Raw genomic sequence first — 12,120 nt, 5'->3', positions numbered from 1 at the left:
GACATGTATATGTGCTATGCATATTTGTTTTGATTTATGAACGTGTAAAAGCTTGAGGTTAAGTGTTGTGATGATATAAATCCATGTTTGGAGGACTTGGATGTTTTGGCCAAGGCCATATGTAACACCCCCTTCCCTTAGGCAAGGAGTGTCACATGTTTTTCATAAAAATAAACCCGGCAAGGGATCTCATATTTCATAAATGAAATTAAGATTTATTTTGTAGAAAAAAACTTCTAATAAAATATCTTCCGAAAACATTAAATGAATAAACTGAATAAATTCATGTTATAAAAGCATGTTTTATTTTAAAAAATCTGAAACTAAAATTAACTGCTCCTTCTATTACTGGACTGCCTGCCTGCTCGTATTCATCATCCTCATCTGGGTGGTTAAAAACATGTAAACAAACTAAAATGAGTCAAAGAATCAGTAAGAAATTTATCACAACGTAAACGTAATAAACATAAGGTTTTCATAAAAGTTTTCATGCTGAGAGCTTAAAAATTCATGACTGTTCATACTGATGCTTATGCTATGCATGACTGATTTATTTGAAATAACTGACTAATCTAATTTAACTGATTTATCTGACTGGCCAACACACTTAACCCTGTGTGCGAGGTTGTGCACCGACCCCACGTTCTGCTGCAGCAATGGGAGTCGATGATAGTATTCTGGCATACTATGGTGGACCACGACTGAGTTTGTGACTTGCACATCCACCCTGAAAATGAACAGCATTGGTACCATGCATCTGAATGGCCCTTATTAACTGATCTGATCTTATCTTGCACTTGAATTTAAGATGGTTTACGTGTCTTATACACATGAGATGCATGACATAATACATACATAATTATAATTTTTGAAATTGAACATGATGCGGAAAGACATCATCGTATGCTATGCTGAATGACATGTTTGCATATAACATGAGTAGTGTGTAAATAATGGCTGGCAAAGAACTGGCTTGAATAATACTTATCTATAAGCTAAACTGTGATAATCCTAATTTATAATCAAATTATTTACCTCGCTGCGCTTCTTCTTGAATAACACTTTGTAACTCGACACCTATATGCATTAATAACTATCACAAAATTTGTTTGGGAATAAATAAGTACTAATATCCTACTAAATTAAATTCACATCGTAGAACATAAACAAATAAATACTCTATTTATCACAAAAAAATCAGTGAATACTAATATCTTAAATTATTTACAATACTAATAGCATGTTCTTACTTTCAAAATATAACTTAGTATAATACTTTGAGATATGATCAATTCTATTAAAGGAAATAATAAAAACCTAAATTCTTAAAATAGGTTTCCTTTTTTAACAAAATTATTAAATCTTATAAGAAACCTAATAAATATTAATATTGTTTAAATATTCTTAACATAATAATTTATTAAAATTCTATTAAATAGACCAATGAATATTAACAAAATATTAGGCTCAATAATATACTTTAAAACATATTTCAAATTCTTTCAACACTTTCTTAATAAAATGAGCATTTGCCTAAATTTATTTAATAAAATTAAACTCAACTTGAAATATTAAACTCAACTTTAATTAAAATGACATAATAATATTCATAATTAACATATAGTTAAACGTAAGGTTACAAATATAATTATACTTAAAACACTGCTTCAAGATACTAGATTAAAAAGGGCATACTTGTAATTTTCATCAATTAACACTTGAAAACCTAAAAATACAACATGTATCATTAGAAGAGAGAATAGAGGCTCGGGAGAGGGCCGTGCAATAGAGGGGCTCACCAAGAGAGAGGCTGACGTGTGGCTGTTCTGGGTGGCTAGCAGGGGGTCAAGGCGATGGGACCAGTTGGTTCTCTGGGCAGGGAGGAGTGATGCCGAGAGAGGAAGAGAGATAGTTCTGTCACGCCGAAAAGCAACCGAGAGAGAAAGCAGAGGCGACGGTAGTAGGCCTACCGGGATGGAGTAGGTGCCACGTGGGGGAGAGCTGGTCGGCAATTTCTGGCACCGTGGGTGGTGCTCCAATGTCCTGGGGTGGTTGGTAGTTGATTTCATGCTTTGGTTGGTGGCTGTTCAAGCTTCGGCTTCATGGCTCCCTAATGCAAACTGTCGTGCATGGGGTATGTTGATATAGCAACGTGGTGCTTTGGCTGGTGGTGTGAAGTGAGGTCACGGTGGTGGAAGTCTCTTCACAGTGGCGTGCACGGTTGTGCATGGTCTGGATGGTGGAGTTGCCGCGGTGGTTTCATCATCGAGTCGTGGCCCTAACGGTGCTCTGTTCGATGGGTGCAAGACAGGGCTGCGTTGGTTGTCCCTTGAGGTGGTCAATGGTGGCGTCGGCATACTCTAGGCAGGGGGCTGAGTGCGGCTGGGCAAAGGCTTGAAATAGTTCTCGGTCTGCGGCGTGAGGTTTCCTTCATGCAGTAGATTTACTGTATATACATATATATGTGATGAATCAAGAGAAAACCTAGAGGAAAAGAGACGTGCATGAGCATGGGAGTGGAGACGTGCGGGGCAAAGAGGAGGGAAGACGTGGAAGCTAAAAGTATGAGAGTTATCCTAATAACAATAAAATATGAATAGTAATAATAATGATGATACGATAATAATTCTATCAAAATTAACAATTTATTAATAATATAAAATCTGATAAAATAATAATAATAATGATAATAATAATATTTATAGCTATATGAAATAAAACTTATTTTATAGCCTAAACTTAGGATCGGGTTGTTACACCATATCAAGGGAATCCAAATTTGTTTTGGGTTTGGATGAGTGTGATTCAAGTATGTTTACATGTATTCATTATATGATTGCATGTTCTAATGTTTTCAAGTCATATTGTAAGATGTACATTGTGAATTGGATCATATATGTTTTGGGTTGTACATATTTGCAAGAGTATCGTAATGTGTAACGTCATATGTTCATGTCACATGCATGTAAGTCTATATTCTCAAAAGAAAAGAGTCAAAAGTTTGTTTTATCACGATCCTAAGCTAGGAAGGAAAAATGACCTAGTGAAACTCTCTGTCTACTCTAGAGTGTTTAAAGTCTAGTAGAGACCCTTGGGTCTATGAAGTATAGTCGGTGGGTCTCGAATGGTTTCTCAAGAAAAGGATACCATAGCGAGGTTGCACCTAAAACTAGTGGGTCTCATACGGTGAAGGCAAATAAGTGAACTGCCTAAAATAATATGTTTATGTTATGACGTAGTCGCCACGATCAAGTGGATCGTTGGTTGATGCGGTAACTAACGGGGAACACACAGTGCTTAGGGGAGCTGTGAGGTTTCCAATCATATGAATCATGAAATGAACGAGTCATTTGAGCTCTATGTTATGATACGATATGATATGCCACGATACATTATGATGTGCCATGATATGATACGTTATGGTATGCCATGACACGTTACGATGTGATATGATTACAATATGAAAATGTTATGAAATGATAAGAATGACTTGATATGTTACGATATGAAAAGTATGGCATGATATCTTATGACAAGAACAAGAACTCGAGCCAAATGATATGAACATGTGTTAAGAAGTCTAAAACAATGAAAATATGTTTTATGAAAGGTCTATGTTACATTTGTCAAAATTTTTATGTCAAAATTCATGTCCATGCATTTATTCATGAATTGCAAGTATTTGTGGTTTACTTGTATATGCCTGTGATATTCGTTGTATGTTGACTGTTTACTTGTTGAGATTTTTTGAAATCTCACTGTGGTAGTTTCCACTACCATTTCCTACCCGAAATGGTAAAAATTGTGACAGGGTTAGATGACGAAACGCAAGAGGACCAAGGTACCCCCGACTACAGAGGAGGTGCCCAAGACCACTGAGAGCTCATCAGAGCCCTCTCTTTTGGATAGGATAGAAAATGTCGACCAGCTCATCTCTGAGGCCTTACAGCTTATAGAAGAGACGGAGAGACTGAAGAATAGAGATAAGGACCACTTTTTGGAAAAGAGGAAGAAGCCGGATTAGAAAAAAAAAAGTGAGAGAGAAAGAAGGGGACCATGGGAGTAGCAGTAGTGGTAGTAAGAAGGAAATAACTTATGATTTTGTGACACAAAATTTTGATGGTCCCTTTGTTTTGGGAAAATGGCTTTAAAACAATTATCTATTTTGAAAAAGTACAATTAAACTTTTGGGATTTTACATTCGGTACCATGAGTATTTATTGCCACCGTCCTTAAGTAGTTAAAAGAATTATCCGTTGTGAATTATTGCATACTGTTAGATTATAAGTGCATTGCATCTTAACTGTCATGTATGAGGGGTATGTAGCCTTCAATTACATGGCCCAACGCTTATGTCACTCTCCAATCCCAAGCAGTGGTTACGGATGTCACAAGAACAAAATAGCAAAGACTTCAGGCTTGAGAGAAAGCTCGATAGCAGAAAGCAATAAGGATGCAAAGGAAATCAAAATGACAAGAAATCAAAAATACAAAGGGGGAAAGAATTTAAAGGATGCAGCGACAGCTGGAAGACTACCAACAAGGAAATGTCAAGTGTCATTGGCAGGGATATTGTGAGCGGATCTCGTGACACGCTGCATGAAAGGACATGGAAGGTAAAATGACACACACCATCCCAATTGTGGGAATATGTGTTGTCAAGAAAACAACCACAAATAAGGCAAAGCAGACAAAAGGGTCATTGAAACGGTGTAGAACGAAGTAGAAATTCCAATCACACCCTTGTGATAGGAATTTGCTGGGTAATTGGAGGGTTCAATAGTCCATCTTAAAGAGTGGGCCAAACCCATGACCACAAAGGCCCACAAATTGAAAGCCAGAGGCTCACTCAACACAAATCGAAGGACCAACCTCCAAAATGCATCAGTACAAAATAAAGATTTAGTTGTTATTAACGACGACTTAATGATATAACATACAGACGATCTCCAGCGTGATATCCGCTCGTGATAACCACCTAAGGTTGATTTGGAGCCCTAACAATTCTTAATCCAACAATGATCGGAGAAAGTCAAGCCACAAGGTAAGCCTCCTTATTATACATCCAACCCATATAAATAAAATTCAAAGAACATGTTTGAGGTAACTTCTAAAATCTCAAAAAATTTAAATACTCTACACACTCTATACTGACGTAGGCATCAGAGGTATCTCCAACCACACTGAGCCCCTCTAACCTTCTTTTTGCATGTTACTATAAGTCGTTAGCAGGAATACGAAACACGTCTGAAATAGAACTGTAAAGAAAGACCCTAATTAAATTGAAATTTGGAAAGTCTAAACCAAGGCTAACCGATCCTTATTCATGTATATAATACTAAGGAAAACCTAACCCCTTTTTCCCCTTGTCTTGAGCAAAAAGTATATTCGTCCTATAACATGCATTAAGAAAATCATATTAATTCTTCACCTAATTTTCTACTCTCCGTGGTCTTTAAGCCATAACTATTTAAATTTCATCCAAAGGTCTCGAGCTAATTTCACACACACACACACACATATAATGAAGGGATGTTCTGTACTTTGGTATAAAATCCAAAGTTTTGATGACTTCCAGTTTTTTTTGGTCATGTGTCTTGGTTTTTAAAGTTCGGACTTGATTTCAACAACCTAAAGATGTTTCTTTTAATGTCTAATTATGCTTTTGCCATTTAAATTATGCAATTTTGGGCAAAGTTTGGTAAGCAGGAACTCCTGTTGTGGTGTTTGATCTCTTTCAACCTCATTTTTAATCTTCCATATGATGTATTTCATAACTATTACACTGATCACTTGTAATCTTGAAAAAAAAATATTTCAGTTAGGAAAATCTTGATGGTCTAGAGAGGCCAGGAATTGCAAGACAACCCCAACTAATTAAGGTCTTACGGTGGTTTCCTCTCAAGAGAAGATTGCAATATTTATCCACGTTCTCAAAAACCACATCTCATGAGATGGAAGTACTATTGGGACTTGTCTTTGATCCCTGTAATGTTAGGCTTGTGCTAGCAACAAACAAATTCAATGATTTTGGAACTTCGATGTCAACCATGCACATTACATGGATAGCAATGTTGGTTCTTTCAATTTGCCACTATATATAAACATGTATGAAACGATTGTCTTTCTTTTTGTCTTTGGTTATTCCCAAACGGCCTTCATTGCCTTCACAAAATATAAACTTTCTTTTCTATTGGTACTAGGTGTCCAAAAATAGTGTCTCGACTAATACCAGGGGTGCACAAGCTTTCGGTATTGAGTTTCCCGCAACTGCACCTCAGGTAAATCAAGGAGAAAAGCTCCCAGTCCGGTGGCCCCTAGAGATTGTTTGCACCTAAAGGGAATTGAACCTTAGACTTGGGGAGCATACCCCGAAGCCCAAGGCCTTTACCACTTGAGCCAACCCTTAGGGCTTTCATTACAAAATATAAATTATGCATCTATAGTCTCTAATATCAGTGTTGAAGAGATTGTTGAGTGTGAGTGTGTGGTCTCTCCAGAAGAGACATTTATCATGCATGCATCAATGATGTATGAAAGTCGTATGTTGTCGTTGGTTGTTCTATTCAAAAGATACTTATGTTGTCATGTACTTCGAAACAACGTAGATAGAATCTTAATTTGACAAACTCTTTTTTATGCAAAAGATTTAAAAAAAAAAATCTCACGTAATCTTTGTTCATGTTGATTCAACACTAATATAGTTTCATTTATGCTTTTTAGTTTAAAGGCATGATGAATGTTGATGAAATTATATTAATTGTGGTGTTTAGAACATAAACCTTAAGTTTTGTTGATGAATATATTATTAAAGGTCATTTATTGGCGTGATGTATATATAAATATGGTAGTGATTAGGTGTTGTTGTGGAGTTGTTTTGGGAATGGTGTTGATTTGTTGACAAAAAAATAGTTGCATGCTTTACTCGCAAGTTTTGTTTCATATTTATTGTTTTTGGGGTGTTATGTTCTTGGTTGCATATAATATACTAATTATTTAGTTTGTTGTTTACTTTGATTTGTGAATTCAACAATTTTGTTCATTTATTGAGAAACTTTGTAATTAAACATGAGAAGGTTCAATTTTTAGATGGAAATCTCTATTTGGGGTTCAGTTAGATTTTTTTTTTTTTGTTTGGTTTCCATGCCATGTGTTATTTCATACCTTATCGACACAAAAGTCTCATTTGTTATATATGCGGGTTAGTTGGTTATATATTTTTTAGAGAAATACTTTAACTACAAAATTATTACAAAAAAAAATCTCACAAAGTAACTTAGCTTGATGTAGTTAGTCAAATTGTAAAGTAGTTACTGTTATTATAAAACAGATCTAGCAGATCACATGAAATCATATCAGTTTTTGAGTTTATTTTTATGATATCTCTATGCCTGTAGTACTACTCTATCTTTTATGATGGACTATGAGAGATTCCACATTGTCTAAAATTGAAATTGAGAAGTTGGTGTTTTTTACAATAATTCAAATGGCTTAAGTAGTTACGAGTTATAACTTTAACTAGCCATTGTATGAAGTGGATGGTTGCAAATAGCCTTATGAAATGGAGGTTTCTTTTTATATATACTCTAGGTTGCTATTCTTACGTTTCTTTTCCATGTGGGACAAATAATATGTTGGTTTATTCCATGAATACTAGTCTTCCTTTCTTTTCAATTTCAAAGTGCATAAGATCGATGTAAAGGAATAGAAATAGTTTGGCACAACGAAGCTAGCTAGCTAGCTAATTAGTTACTGATCATCAACTGGTATATATGCATCATCCAAAGTTCATCTAAATTCATACATCGACCTTAGAATTTTGTTAATTCGCTCAGATTAGCCCTACTGCTAAGCTAATTGCATCTGCGAAGATTGACACATAGGTAAAGAAAATCATGAAAGAAATGCATGCATTGGATCACATGCACAGACTTATTAATTAACATTTGCACGAAGTTCTCTATCTTTGCGAACTTTTTCTTCTCTTTCGATGCACGTACGTGCTTTTAGAAAGTTTTCCCAAAGAAGAAGATTTTATAAAACACATATTTTGGTCAATTTCTAAGCCAAGCATTTTACAACGAAGAGAGATCAGTAGGAAGTTAGTTAATAATCGATGACTGTATATATGTACACTGGCATTAATAAGTATATATCGTGGAGATAAAATTATAAAAGGAGGGGCTTTTATGGAAACATGGCACAGCTCTCTTACAGACATTGTTGACAGATTTGATGTTTCTGATCAGTGAACTTTTGGCAAAAAGTGCTGAATGGATTGTAAGTTGTATCTAGGTCGTTACCCCTATTGTGCTAGCATCTTATGACACTGTAACCACAAAAGTTTCGAGAAAACCGAAAGATACCAACTTTCGTTGGAGATCGAGGGTGTGACGAGAGAGAACCAAATTCCGTCTTCTTCTGGTCAAAGTCGATGTACAAAGGACTCATAAAATGTAAATAGAAACGAGAATCGACAGTGGAAAAAACAAAAGAAAAAGAAAAAGGGATTTAGGGAAAAAAAGAAAAAGAAAAGAGAAAAGCTCGTCGCCATGCAAAACGAACTCCAAAATGTAAAAGAGTTTTAGAAACTTTCAGTTCATATCTAACTTCTTGTCCCAGCCCGGTCTAATTCCCACCTTAATTTATCAACTGTTGGGTTGTACACACCGATACCAAACCCCTTCAATCCCAATACAGCTCCAAGCCAAACTAGCTGAGCATGTACATGAGCTCAAAAGCTGTCTCAGTCCCTGAAGAAAATCCAAAACTCTCTCTATCTTTCTCTACTATCTTGCACGAACCCATCTGTCATCTTGTTAGGTCTCTCTCTCTCTCTCTCTCTCTCTCTGTGGGTGGCGTGCCAATATAGATTAACAGTACTTGAAAGTTGAAACTATGACTTCAGAAATCTCGCCTTAATTAGAACCCATCTTGAAACCGAGTGAGCGAAGGTGGAGCATCCAGACGTTGTTGCTGTGTTCCTGCAAAGCTCCGGCTCCAATTCAATCCCTCCTCGGGATTGTGCGATGACCCTTCTCTACCAGAGCCTCCCCCTCCTCCCAGTACTCCTGATCCTAGCATGTCAGAGACCCGGCTGCTGCTGCCAGGCGCAAACCCTTGTCCAACCGGTGCACCAATGCAAGTGTAGCTAGAGTCTGGTGAATAGCTCAAGTTTGGTTGGCATTGTTGGTTGCTGCTGAGAACATGGCCAACACAGTAATCGTTCATTGGATGTTGAGGATAAGGTGTACGAAAGGAGATTGGGCGAGTGGGAGAGGCGGTGTATAAATATGGTTGAGGTGGTTGTGGTGCCTGAGGTACTGGTGGTGGTAAATGGGTTGAAGGAGATCCAGGGAAGAATCTTGGAAATCTGAGAGGCAATGTTGGGTCTCCAACGTTGCCTGCTGGATGATAGCCTCCTGGGACGATTGGTTGGCAGCAGCTATGATCAGAATATCAAATGGGCAACCTTAATTAGTTTGCTTGAACATTTAAGTATTGGATGAGAATCGATTGGAATCATATTTATTGCATAACAAGAAGAAAATATATGAACTTCCATTGAATAAAGCTGAAATGTCAAGTGGATTTTCTGCTGCAATACCCTAAAGAAATAACAAAAAAGAACTAAATCTATCCGCTCATTTCATCAAAATCAAGTGGGTAACCTTCGTAGGTCAAAATAGCATAGAAGTGACTTGATTTGGGGCTGAAAATTTGAAGGTAATGATGAAGACAGAGAGAAGAGGAAGGAGAAAAGGAGGGCAAATGAATTATAAAATAATAGAAATACATACCCTAGATGGGAAGGACCTTGGGAGACTAGGTTATCGGTACTGAAGACTAGCTGACGGGCCCGGTTCAGTGTTTCTGTCTCCCTCTCTGACCATCAACACACAAATCAAATCAAATCAATTGAAATCAAATCAAATGCAACACCCGCAGACCAACAACTTCAGAAAACAGCTTTGTTTTCCTAAAGATTGACATGACCACGCTTCATGGCCAAATCATTAACAAGCAGTGACCCATTCTCCGGAAGGAAATGCCAACTAACAACATAGCGAGTTATGAAAGGGGAAGGGATCTTAGAAAGGACTTGCCTTGACGGTGGCGGTTCATGTGTCCCCCGAGAGCCTGAGATTTGCAGAACTTGAGGGAACAAAACCTACACTCATAGACCTTCCCACACTCGTCTTTTCCATCCTTTCCGCCGCTTTTCTTTTTCCTATAGCCTGCAGTAAAAAACAACCAGTTAATGCAACTTCGATGAGACCCATCTTAGGCAGAGAACCCTAATTACCCAATTACCCAAATCATGAATGATACCAGCAGATAAATTTTGAATCAACGTTCTCTAGTTCGTGTTTCACCTTTTCCTGTTTCGATGCTTTGCATATTGAAATGGAGAAGAAAACGAAAGAGGAGAGTTACACATTTGAGCTTTGAAAAGTATTAGAAAAAGAATCTTTTCCCTTCAAAACTTGGAGAGACCATTTGCGTTTTTCTTTAACAAAAAAAATAAAAAAATCTAAATTTTATGTCTTAACATACAAAGAAAAAATGGGTACTGTTTTTGCACTTAGTATCAATATCTGAATGTACTCGTACCAGAGGAGGAGCTGTCCTCGAAGACTTGTTTACCATGATCTCTAAAATCATCAGGCAAGTTGTTGAGGTCCAAGGGGTTCCCCTCAGGTCTCCTGCAAAAGCAACAAAGAGCAAAAGTCACAAAAGGGAGAGTTAAAAGAGAGAGAGACAGAGAGAGAGACAGAGAGAGAGAACATGGGATAGAAGAAGAGAAAGATGATTAGAAGCAGGTGTGAAGAGGTTGTGGGGAAGACCTACATGGTACCGACAGAGAGAGACAGAAAAAAAATGAGCCAAACAATCTTTCGGATAGGAAGATAGCTAAAGCTTTCAGAAAATTAAAAGACTTTCAGTTTGAGACTGCAATGTAGAGGCTAGTTGAGTGATGGTGGTGGAAAAAGAGCTTTGAAAGTTCTCTATCAGTTCCTCTGCCAGCCTCCACTGGACTCTCTCTCTCTCTCTCTCTGTGTGTGTGAGAAAATTGAAACAACAAAGAGACAGTGGGTCTCGTGACTTTAAAAGAGGGGAAGTGTGGGGGAGCTGGAGAGGGCTTTTGGTATTTGGTGGTGTCATTTAGTTTGGTTGAGAGGAGAGGGAATGAGAGGGACGTTGCCTAGCTTAGTTTTGCCTTTTCTCAAGAGGGCTAAGGTCTATTGCTCTAGAACTAGCAGTATCATATCCAATGATATCTTCCAATGAATACAATATATACTTACAACATCTCTATATGCATATAAGTTTTAGCAAAAGAAATGGACCACAACAAAAAATATTCATTTCACTTTTCCACATCTTCTGCATTAAAGCAAATCCCCAGCAATCACATTTATTATATGCGTTGAGAGCCTATCAAGACAAGCTGAGACAATCCTTGCCTTGCTGCAGACATGCTTGCTGCTGCTGCAGTTATCATATATCCTTGGTCGAAGGGTATACTCCTTAGTTGAAGATTTATGGACCACATGCATGAAACTTAAGGCCTTCCCAGGTGCCATCCATGATAATTACCTGACCAGATTGCCATGGATCATGGAACTGTTACTATCATATTCTAATTATTAGCAGTTTTGTGATCAAAGCTGGGATATTGATTGACTTAACCCCACAAAATGTCTTTAGTTCTATTCATTAATGGAAGCTTCTGGTCGATTGAACAAAGACATAGTCGTTTTCAATTAATGTTTGCACAAGTGACTCTAACTTCTCTAAATTCTGTAGATTTTCAATTTTGTACAGTTTTCTCCCATTAATTTTAAAAAACTCGCAATCAAGTCTAATCTATTCGTACGTCTTCTGTTAAGTTTTTAGTGGCCTAATGTGCCACGCACGTGATTAATAAGGCCTCATTTGGTTAGATAGATAAAATTTAAATAAAATATAATTAAAATATTATTTTCTAATATTATTTTTTTTAAAATTTAAAAAAATTAAATTTTTTATTATATTTTATGTGACTTAAAAAGTTTGTAAAAATTTGATAAAATAAAATGATTTAAGTAACTAAATGAAGCCTAATATAAATGTCAG

The 12,120-nt window shown here is 36.8% G+C and overlaps 1 protein-coding gene across 1 annotated transcript; it reads right to left on the bottom strand.

The window, feature by feature from the left end:
* Nucleotides 1-8,400: 8,400 nt before the first annotated feature.
* LOC108981590 (zinc finger protein JAGGED-like) lies at nucleotides 8,401-11,080 on the bottom strand. Its single transcript, XM_018952823.2, has 5 exons — nucleotides 10,852-11,080; nucleotides 10,615-10,706; nucleotides 10,107-10,238; nucleotides 9,801-9,885; nucleotides 8,401-9,445 (listed from the first exon to the last, which is right to left on the bottom strand). Coding segments are annotated over exons 1-5 (834 nt in total). The 5' UTR covers nucleotides 10,854-11,080; the 3' UTR covers nucleotides 8,401-8,922.
* Between the last annotated feature and the right edge of the window lie 1,040 nt (nucleotides 11,081-12,120).

This window comes from Juglans regia, chromosome 6 (assembly GCF_001411555.2).
Source record: "Juglans regia cultivar Chandler chromosome 6, Walnut 2.0, whole genome shotgun sequence".
In the NCBI taxonomy this organism is placed as follows: domain Eukaryota; kingdom Viridiplantae; phylum Streptophyta; class Magnoliopsida; order Fagales; family Juglandaceae; genus Juglans; species Juglans regia.
Note: the sequence above shows the minus strand (reverse complement) of the source record. Positions and strands in the feature narration are given on the sequence as shown.